The sequence below is a fragment of the Electrona antarctica genome (assembly GCF_951216825.1).
Source record: "Electrona antarctica genome assembly, chromosome: 22".
In the NCBI taxonomy this organism is placed as follows: domain Eukaryota; kingdom Metazoa; phylum Chordata; class Actinopteri; order Myctophiformes; family Myctophidae; genus Electrona; species Electrona antarctica.
Window position 1 is genome coordinate 39,132,567 of NC_136805.1, and position 11,851 is coordinate 39,144,417.

At 41.0% G+C, this 11,851-nt stretch overlaps 1 protein-coding gene across 1 annotated transcript in view; it reads left to right on the plus strand.

The window, feature by feature from the left end:
* Positions 1-2,627: 2,627 nt before the first annotated feature.
* Positions 2,628-11,851, plus strand: part of LOC306915929 (uncharacterized protein) — a gene marked incomplete at its 3' end in the record, with an annotated part of 16,686 nt that continues 7,462 nt past the window's right edge. The window contains exon 1 of the mRNA XM_079493601.1: positions 2,628-2,692. Coding sequence (XP_079349727.1) covers positions 2,650-2,692 — 43 coding nt within the window. The 5' untranslated portion in view covers positions 2,628-2,649. The remainder of the gene's footprint in view (positions 2,693-11,851) is intronic.

An 11,851-nucleotide genomic window follows, 5' to 3' on the forward strand; every position in this document is an offset into this window, starting at 1 on the left:
GTGCCGCTTGGGATACTATTTACGAAGAGAGGATATATTTTAAAAAAATGATTTTTGAGCGATGGAAATAAGTGAATTAGCACAACACCCCAATTCAATTCAATTCAATTCAATTCAATTCAATTCAATTCAATTCAATTCAATTCAATTCAATTCAATTCAATTCAATTCAATTCAATTCAATTCATTGAGGGCATATTCATTAGGGGAAATAGCCAATAATGCGCTTTTGCACAAAATAACACCTGGACCTCTTTGGTGGGAACGTAACAACTACAAATAAAGGTAAGAAAGCCTTCTAGTATGACATTATCCTTTAATATTCACCAAAACCAGAGCAGAACTCCGGCCACGGGACTCAGCTCAGGGAATCAATTAATACCTTTGCAACCACTATATTAGTGAGGCAAGTATTTCCTACAGCGTTAAGTCCAGAAATCTGAAGCAACACTTTGAATGTGTTATACCTACAGTATACTGTTGAAGCCTCTCCAATGAGCACCTGTTTTCAGTCACGGAGCAATGCAGCGGTTCCTCTTTACTCTGTTCAACATTACAATGTGTGTGTGTAGCGTGCGTGCGTGCATGCGTGCGTGCGTGCGTGCGTGCGTGCGTGTTTCTGTTTGTTTGTTTGTTTTAAACATTGTGTACTTTGTAATCAAGGACATGCATGCAGTGTGGTCACCAGCAGTCACGTCTTGTGTTGCTGTGTGCAAAGTTCAATGGCCCGTTTTGATGATTGTAACAACTCAATGAATCTGTGTGTCCTTCCGTGACCTGTTGTAACCTTTGAGCTGTGATGATGAGTAGCCTACAGAAGATGATACCTTGGCTCTCTGTGATATTATGATCAATGCTGATCACTTTATGATGTTGGTCAGCTCCTTCATTTGGCAAAACGACGCACTATACGCATGCAGCCTGCAGCTCAGGCCTGTGTGCGTGCGTGTGTGCGTGTGCGTGCGTGTGTGTGTGTGCGTGTGCGTGCGTGCTTTGAGCTGCATTTCATATCATGAAAGGTGCTATAGGGCAAGCTACAAATATTGTGTGCTATTAGTGCTATTAATTAATTGACATTATTGTATTAATGCATGTGTTTACACATATATATAAAACATGAATTTATATAATATAGTCATTATTTAATTTATTAGGGTTAATATAGTTACATTGAACCATCATGCCCGTCATGGCGTGTGTGTACGCCATACATGCAATAGTGTATTCCTTGACATGTACAGATGTATATAGAGGGTATGTGCATGCTTAAACTGAATGGCACATCGAGTGGCAAATCAAGTGGCAAAGCAACATGCAAAGTGAGTTTAATGTTGTTTAACGTTGTTTAATGCAATCAGATAGGACTTTTCTGTTTGGATGTATGGGCTGTCAAGGCCAGAAAGTAGTTTTTTGCCACTCAGTAGGCATTCATGCCTCTCAAAGGTTTTTATTCCAGGGACCCCGGCCCATAACTCTGAGAGCGTATACACATGCAACCAAATGGACCGGTTGGGTTCCATTTGTACACTCTCAGAGCTACTGATCCGTAAGGGCCCATTGTGGTTCCAACTGTAACTGTCAATCATGTTAGCTGCGGAGCCAGCATGGCTGGGTGTGGCTGTGATCAAAAAATTAATTATAGTAAAAAGATTCACGCGTTTAGATACTCTATTTACAATGAGATGCGGACGGGAGCTGGTGCCACTTGGACCCGGACGTAACGTAGCACTACAAAATGACGTCGGACTTAAATACTGAATGTCCTGCTGCCTCCTGCGTTAATTGCAAATTGAAAACAGGTGGTACGCAGTTGAGTGATATCTAACGAGCACTTCCAAACTGCAACACTTAGAAAAAGAATCACCTGCAAGGACAGAAATTAAGTAACTCATAACATGTCTACAGTGGATTTTTATGAAACAAACACTTTGAGGATAGAAAGAGAATAATTCAAGCTTTTCGTACAGCTGCAATGTTGGTGCGTTTGACGTTGTGTAATACAATCAGATAGGACTTTTCTGTTTAGATGAATGGGCAGTCAATGGGAAGTTGCACCTTGTGAGCACCTTGCCATTAACTTATAATGGTAAGATGGCCGTGGTCTGCATATGGTCCATTAGTCATCCCTCGCACCAATTATATAACCAGAGGTGACAGAGCCTTTCAAGCTGTAGCTCCCAGACTGTGGAATCCCTGCCACAGGTCTCCTGACAGCGTCTGTGGGCATACTGTTCAGACATGCATTAGCAGAATATCCTTGACCTTCTTTCTTGTATATGTCTGAGTTATATTGTGCAGTTTGTGTTTCTGTATATTGTTTAAATGAATGTAGGCCTATTCTAATGTATGTGAAGCATGCAGAGTTCACACTCACTATGTAGGGCAGGAGGAGCTTCAGCTTCAGCAGGAGGAGCTTCAGCTTGTGTCACTAATAAAACACACAGACGACAGAGAGTGTTGACCAGAATCCCAGCCAGGACCAGTCGGTGCAGATCGGTGAAGTTCAGAGAGTGTTGACCAGAATCCCAGCCAGGACCAGTCGGTGCAGATCGGTGAAGTTCAGAGAGTGTTGACCAGAATCCCAGCCAGGACCAGTCGGTGCAGATCGGTGAAGTTCCAGTTGAGAATCCAGTGTGTGAGAATCCAGACATGGATGAGACAGTGATAGTGTTCCTCCTGCTTTGGAGCTCAGGTAAACACTCTGTTAGAATGACACTTGTTGCTTGATGTGGATGTGAAATGACACTGAAAACCATGATGTATTACTATTAGTACAGCTATGAGAACCATGACCTATTAGTACGGCTATAAGAGAACCATGACGCTTAAACACATTTAGTACTGCTGTTTGCTTTACATGCACTGTGTGTGTGTGTGTGTGTGTGTGTGTGTGTGTGTGTGTGTGTGTGTGTGTGTGTGAGTGTGTGAGTGTGTGAGTGTGTGAGTGTGTGAGTGTGTGAGTGTGTGAGTGAGTGAGTGAGTGAGACATGGCGTGATGTTGTGCCGTATCTTATTTTGGAGGTTTTTCTGCTTGTATTGATAGTCCACAGTGTAGAGAGAGCACTCAGTCGGGGCCCATTTATTTATTTAGAGCACATGGTACACCAATACTCTTTCTTCATTCTGAGCACATGTATGGCCAATACAGGTCCACCTGTTTATTGATTATACTGTGCATGTTGTCTTGTGGTGATGATGTTGAGGAGGTTATTGTTTGAGATGGTCTTGGGACAGAATATACGCAGGATTTTGCACAGGCATGATGTGTGGAAAGTGCATAATTTATGGATGTTGTTTTCTGTGGTTAATTTCCAGCATTCTGGACCGTATACAGTAGTAGTGTTGATAGTGTATACGCAGCTTTGGTAGATCCGGAGTTTTGTTTTGGTGCTCTATTGATTTGATTTCCAGATTTGCTTAACGGGATACTTCCGATTTTTTTTAACTTAAGCTGTATGAAATACTTGCCATTAATATAGTGGTTGCAACTGTATTAATTGATTGCCCGAGTCCCATGGTGGGAGTTCTGCTCTGGTTTTGGGTGAAATATTAAGTAGTTCCAGTAATTTTGTGGGGGGCACAGGGGGCCACGCATTAAATGTAAATGAATCCACAAAACTAATGTCATTTGCATTGTTGACCTATTTCTAAAATATTAGTGCAACTTTCGTTAATTTTTGGCCCCTCTATCACACGGAACTATGTTTTTTGTGTCCATATACGCCCAAAAAAATAGTTCCATGTGAAAGAGGGGTCAAAGTTGAACGAAAGTTGCGCTAATATTTTAGAAATAGGTCAACAATACAATTGATGCTAGTTTTGTGAATTAATTTACTTTTACTGCGTGGCCCCATGCAGTGCCCCCCACAAAATGACCGGAACTACTTAATATTGACCAAAACCAGAGCAGAACTCCCACCACGGGACTCGGGCAATCAATTAATACAGTTGCAACCACTATATTAATGGCAAGTATTTCATACAGCTTAAGTAAAAAAAAATCTGATCCCTTTAAAAAAAACTATCCCTTTAAGTGTTATGAAGTTTGTGTAGAGGCAAACTGACTGTGAAAAGTGGACTGGTTAAGTAACCAAATGACATGTGTGGGGTTGCCATGGCAATCAATTGGCTGAGGCAGAGGCTGGGAGTTCTACAGCTGAGGGGACTTAGGCTCATTAGGTCCACTGGCAGAGCCCGACCAGCAGTGTGGTTTTTGGCAGCAAATTTAGATTTTAGTTTTATAGTCATAGTCTCTTCAATAGTTTTCATTTAGTTTCAGTCACATTTTAGTCACCTGGAATGTTTTAGGGTTAGTCGACTAAATATCATAAGATTTTAGTCGACTAAATCTACAGTTGATTTAGTCGACTAAAATGTATTTTGGCGGGCCTTGATGCCGTCGTAATGACTCACAACGCGTCACGCTGCGACGTGTTGTGAGCTTGTATAGATCTGCTATTTTCAGCATGCAACCAAGTGTAAAATGACTTATACTGGATCTCTTGTCCACTATAGTCCCTTCCTAACATTTTAGTCTAGTTTTCATTTGTCAACGAAATTGTCAGAAATCAACACTGCCGACCAGAGCCTTTTGTGGCGTTTCTGGACAACAGTGTATCCCAGGGAGGAAGTGGCCCCCTGTGGGGGTGTGGAACGTGTGTCAAATTTGAAGTCGGTGGGGCAAACGGTCCTCGCGTTACGTGGATTAGAGACGTACACACATGTACACACGTGCACACACACAGTCACGTAATGTACGTGCACACGTACAGAGACGTGGTGCATTTATAGTAGGATATTGTTACATATACCATATTGAACATCTTATTTATTGAATCCATCCATTTCTCCATAGTGGTGTGTACGGCTCACGTCACACACGCACGCACACACACACACACACACATGGCTCTGAGGCTTGTGGAGGTCCGTGAAGTTGGCACCCCGTGATTTTCCATATGACAAAAAAAAATAAATGGTGTCATTCTTCAGTGCTGCATTTGTGCTGAATTGTGCCGTAAATTTCATAATTTGTGCTGGTATCATTTGTGATATAATTGAAGTTATAGGTCGTGAGCTTTGCAGAGTTTGCACCCCCAATTATTTTGCTTCAAAACGCACCAAAATGGTCTCCTTTTTAGTGCTCCATTTGGTCTAATTTGGCTTGTGGTGGAGCGGGTGGAGGGGGAGGTATAGTGGGCAGAGGGAGGGGGATGGTGGGTGGGTTGGTGCAAGCTGCTGATTAGTTTTCTGTGGGTGGCGGTGGGGTTGAGACACAAACAGCGGCCACCGAGTGGCGCGCTATGAGCTTGTAGATCTGCAATTTTTCAATAGCTAAAGCATAGCATAATGCTGACACCAAAAGGGGTTCCCGCCCAAAATGTGCTAAACTGACCACGAGTGGACTGACTACAAGAGAAAGGCCTATAACAACTATTGCTCTGTCTAAGATGTTATAGGCAGTTTGTCTGTGCGGAGGAGAAGGTTCTATAATGTATATCCTTGACATGCCCATGGCATGTCTAACCCTGTTACATTTGTTTCCCTGTAAATTAATAATAATTTGTGGGTTAAAGAATTAACATGTGTGTAAAGACGTGAGTTCCTTCCCTTGTAGTAGTATACTAGGCTGACTTCCAAGTATGAGAAAACATTCCAAGGCACTCCGCTCCTAAAATCCTTTATTTGAGTCATGGCTTTTAGCTTGGCAACGCGAAAAAAATGACCAACACATTTTTTATTGACCTTTATTTATTATGGGGACGCATTGGACCCTGATGAAGGCTCTTGAGCCTTGTTTGTTTTTTCTTTGCCAAGTTAAAAGCCATGAATCAAATAAAGGCTTTTAAATACTCAACCTTAGTTGAAATGTTTCTTAAAGGACCACTTCACCACTTTTCAACCTATCTTCATATAATATAGGTCTTCACTAATAATTTTTGTAAAGAAATATTATTTTAAAACAAATCTGCCTAACGATGATGTGGTGGAGCGGGTGGAGGGGGAGGTATAGTGGGCAGAGGGAGGGGGATGGTGGGTGGGTTGGTGCAAGCTGCTGATTAGTTTTCTGTGGGTGGCGGTGGGGTTGAGACACAAACAGGTGATATATACTCCATCGTACGACAGCTGTTGTGTTGGGTTTCTGAATTGCCTCCTATTGCCTCCCTGAGTGGAAAACATTGTGCCATTTTATCATGATTATTAGTGAAGACCTATTATATGAAGATAGGTTGAAAAGTGGTGAAGTGGTCCTTTAAGTTCACCTGTTTTCTCATACTTGGATGACAGTGTGCAGGGGAAGGAACTTAAAGGGTTAGTTCAGATTTTTGGACGTAAAGCTGTATAGGAAATACATGCCATTAATATAGTGGTTTGCAAAGGTATTCATTGATTGCCTGAGTCCTGTGGTGGGAAGTCTGGCCTGGTTTTGGTGAATATTAAGTAGTTCTGGTCATTTGTTTGGGGTTTGGGCGCCTCGCATTAAAAATAAATGAATCCACAAAACTAGCATCATTTGTATTGTTGACCAATTTCTACCATATAGCGCACATTTCATTCAACTTGGAATCCTCTGTCACGTGGACATATTTTTTGTGTCCATTATCACCACGCCAGCAGCAGCACAAAACCATAGTTCCATGTATGTGACAGAGAGGTCAATGTTGAACTAAATTAGCGCTATATGGTAGAAATAGATCAACAATACAAATGACGCTAGTTTTGTGGATTAATTTATTTTTGATGCGTGACCGCCAGACCCACACCAACTGACTGGAACTACTTATAGGAGAATACCATGCTAGAAGGCTTTCTTACCTTTATTTGTAGTTGTTACGTCCCCACCAAAGAGGTCCAGGTGTTATTTTGTGCAAAAGTACATTATTGGCTATTTCCCCTCAACGGGGCGTTGGGTTTTTGTGCTAATTTGCATTAATTTCCATCAAAATAAGTAGTAAAGTGTGCCGCTTGGGATACTATTTACGAAGAGAGGAATATATTTAAAAAAATGATTTTTGAGCGATGGAAATAAGCGAATTAGCACAACACCCCAATTCAATTCAATTCAATTCAATTCAATTCAATTCAATTCAATTCAATTCAATTCAATTCAATTCAATTCAATTCAATTCAATTCAATTCAATTCAATTCAATTCATTGAGGGCATATTCATTAGGGGAAATAGCCAATAATGCGCTTTTGCACAAAATAACACCTGGACCTCTTTGGTGGGAACGTAACAACTACAAATAAAGGTAAGAAAGCCTTCTAGTATGAAATTATCCTTTAATATTCACCAAAACCAGAGCAGAACTCCGGCCACGGGACTCAGCTCAGGGAATCAATTAATACCTTTGCAACCACTATATTAGTGAGGCAAGTATTTCCTACAGCTTTAAGTCCAGAAATCTGAAGCAACACTTTGAATGTGTTATACCTACAGTATACTGTTGAACCCTCTCCAATGAGCACCTGTTTTCAGTCACGGAGCCATGCAGCGGTTCCTCTTTTCTCTGTTCAACATTACAATGTGTGTGTGTAGCGTGCGTTTCTGTTTGTTTGTTTGTTTGTTTTAAACATTGTGTACACAAAACATTATTTTGCTTCAAAACGCACCAAAATGGTCTCCTTTTTAGTGCTCCATTTGGTCTAATTTGGCTTGTGGTGGAGCGGGTGGAGGGGGAGGTATAGTGGGCAGAGGGAGGGGGATGGTGGGTGGGTTGGTGCAAGCTGCTGATTAGTTTTCTGTGGGTGGCGGTGGGGTTGAGACACAAACAGGTGATATATACTCCATCGTACGACAGCTGTTGTGTTGGGTTCTGAAAATATAAGCTGGCCTCTCAGTCTCAACCTAGCCCCTTTTGACCTGAGATCAGATTCAAAAAATGTCTTCTAAACATCCTGACAGTTTTCTGAAAAAGCTATATGTTTCTATGTCAGTCGTTCTTCGATTTTTCAGAAATAGCAGACCTACAAGCTCATAGCGCGCCACCGAGTGGCGCGCTATGAGCTTGTAGATCTGCAATTTTTCAATAGCTAAAGCATAGCATAATGCTGACACCAAAAGGGGTTCCCGCCCAAAATGTGCTAAACTGACCACGAGTGGTCTGACTACAAGAGAAAGGCCTATAACAACTATTGCTCTGTCTAAGATGTTATAGGCAGTTTGTCTGTGCGGAGGAGAAGGTTCTATAATGTATATCCTTGACATGCCCATGGCATGTCTAACCCTGTTACATTTGTTTCCCTGTAAATTAATAATAATTTGTGGGTTAAAGAATTAACATGTGTGTAAAGACGTGAGTTCCTTCCCTTGTAGTAGTATACTAGGCTGACTTCCAAGTATGAGAAAACATTCCAAGGCACTCCGCTCCTAAAATCCTTTATTTGAGTCATGGCTTTTAGCTTGGCAACGCGAAAAAAATGACCAACACATTTTGTATTGACCTTTATTTATTATGGGGACGCATTGGACCCTGATGAAGGCTCTTGAGCCTTGTTTGTTTTTTCTTTGCCAAGTTAAAAGCCATGAATCAAATAAAGGCTTTTAAATACTCAACCTTAGTTGAAATGTTTCTTAAAGGACCACTTCACCACTTTTCAACCTATCTTCATATAATATAGGTCTTCACTAATAATTATGATAAAATGGCACCATTTTTTCCTACTCAGTCTGTGTCTCATAGGAGGGCTGTGGGCAGTTCTGAAACCCGTCCACCAGTGACATCATCAATGGGGAATCCAAGCTAATAGAAACTGCAATCTTTCTAGTCCTGAAAAGTTGCAATGCGAAAATGGAAGCCATCGTTCTCATGATAATACAAATCTGAACATTTTTGTAAAGAAATATTATTTTAAAACAAATCTGCCTAACGATGATGTGGTGGAGCGGGTGGAGGGGGAGGTATAGTGGGCAGAGGGAGGGGGATGGTGGGTGGGTTGGTGCAAGCTGCTGATTAGTTTTCTGTGGGTGGCGGTGGGGTTGAGACACAAACAGGTGATATATACTCCATCGTACGACAGCTGTTGTGTTGGGTTTCTGAATTGCCTCCTATTGCCTCCCTGAGTGGAAAACATTGTGCCATTTTATCATGATTATTAGTGAAGACCTATTATATGAAGATAGGTTGAAAAGTGGTGAAGTGGTCCTTTAAGTTCACCTGTTTTCTCATACTTGGATGACAGTGTGCAGGGGAAGGAACTTAAAGGGTTAGTTCAGATTTTTGGACGTAAAGCTGTATAGGAAATACATGCCATTAATATAGTGGTTTGCAAAGGTATTCATTGATTGCCTGAGTCCTGTGGTGGGAAGTCTGGCCTGGTTTTGGTGAATATTAAGTAGTTCTGGTCATTTGTTTGGGGTTTGGGCGCCTCGCATTAAAAATAAATGAATCCACAAAACTAGCATCATTTGTATTGTTGACCAATTTCTACCATATAGCGCACATTTCATTCAACTTGGAATCCTCTGTCACGTGGACATATTTTTTGTGTCCATTATCACCACGCCAGCAGCAGCACAAAACCATAGTTCCATGTATGTGACAGAGAGATCAATGTTGAACTAAATTATCGCTATATGGTAGAAATAGATCAACAATACAAATGACGCTAGTTTTGTGGATTAATTTATTTTTGATGCGTGACCGCCAGACCCACACCAACTGACTGGAACTACTTATAGGAGAATACCATGCTAGAAGGCTTTCTTACATTTATTTGTAGTTGTTACGTCCCCACCAAAGAGGTCCAGGTGTTATTTTGTGCAAAAGTACATTATTGGCTATTTCCCCTCAACGGGGCGTTGGGTTTTTGTGCTAATTTGCATTAATTTCCATCAAAATAAGTAGTAAAGTGTGCCGCTTGGGATACTATTTACGAAGAGAGGAATATATTTAAAAAAATGATTTTTGAGCGATGGAAATAAGCGAATTAGCACAACACCCCAATTCAATTCAATTCAATTCAATTCAATTCAATTCAATTCAATTCAATTCAATTCAATTCGATTCGATTCAATTCAATTCAATTCAATTCAATTCAATTCAATTCAATTCAATTCAATTCAATTCAATTCATTGAGGGCATATTCATTAGGGGAAATAGCCAATAATGCGCTTTTGCACAAAATAACACCTGGACCTCTTTGGTGGGAACGTAACAACTACAAATAAAGGTAAGAAAGCCTTCTAGTATGAAATTATCCTTTAATATTCACCAAAACCAGAGCAGAACTCCGGCCACGGGACTCAGCTCAGGGAATCAATTAATACCTTTGCAACCACTATATTAGTGAGGCAAGTATTTCCTACAGCTTTAAGTCCAGAAATCTGAAGCAACACTTTGAATGTGTTATACCTACAGTATACTGTTGAACCCTCTCCAATGAGCACCTGTTTTCAGTCACGGAGCCATGCAGCGGTTCCTCTTTTCTCTGTTCAACATTACAATGTGTGTGTGTAGCGTGCGTTTCTGTTTGTTTGTTTGTTTGTTTTAAACATTGTGTACTTTGGACAAGGACATGCATGTGTGGTCACCAGCAGTCACGTCTTGTGTTGCTGTGTGCAAAGTTCAATGGCCCGTTTTGATGATTGTAACAACTCAATGAATCTGTGTGTCCTTCCGTGACCTGTTGTAACCTTTGAGCTGTGATGATGAGTAGCCTACAGAAGATGATACCTTGGCTCTCTGTGATATTATGATCAATGCTGATCACTTTATGATGTTGGTCAGCTCCATTCATTTGGCAAAATGACGCACTATACGCATGCAGCCTGCAGCTCAGGCCTGTGTGTATGTGCGTGTGCGTGCGCGTGTGCGTGCCCGTGTGCGTGCGTGTGTGTGCGTGCGTGCGTGTGCTTTGAGCTGCATTTCATATCATGAAAGGTGCTATAGGGCAAGCTACAAATATTTTGTGCTATTAGTGCTATTAATTAATTGACATTATTGTATTAATGCATGTGTTTACACATATATAAAACATGAATTTATATAATGTAGTCATTATTTAATTTATTAGGGTTAATATAGTTACATTGAACCATCATGCCCGGCATGGCAGACAGGTGTGTGTGTGTACGCCATACATGCAATATTGTATTGAATTATGCTCACTGTGAGAGCTACGTATGTATACGGTTCATATTGTCATCATCATGAACACCATGGAAATTGTTTGTTTTGTTGTGATGCTCATGGTTGAAACTATATAGGTCTCAGTGCGTGAATTGAGATTACAGCGCCTCATGCCTCTCAAAGGTTTTTTATTTCAGGGACCCCGGCCCATAACTCTGAGAATGTATACACATGCAACCAAATGGACCGGTTGGGTTCCATTTGTACACTCTCAGAGCTACTGATCCGTAAGGGCCCATTGTGGTTCCAACTGTAACTGTCAATCATGTTAGCTGCGGAGCCAGGATGGCTGGGTGTGGCTGTGATCGCTCATCTGTTGAACATCTCCATCCATTTATTTATTGAATCAATAGAGATAGAGACATTGTTGGGTTTTTTTCATGTCATGTGAAGGCAGGGAATCATATAGCTTCAAATTGACATATTATATTGCTGTTCAGTTTGGACCACCAGTTTTGGAGATATGGTTTATAGAGTAATGTTTTGCAGAAAACAGGCTTGAAAGGTTCACTTCTGTGGTCTCTAACATTACACCTAGCTACATGTTTAAGCACTTATTTAATATTTACATGTCGATTTAAGCTCTGACATTCATTTCAGACATGCTCTAGTATGTGAAGAGTCTGCCTGTGCTAATAACTCATTTTGCATAATAAGCAGTTTTTCTGCTCTCCTGAACAGTTAGTCTTGCCGCCATGACTGTCTAGGTATCAAAAA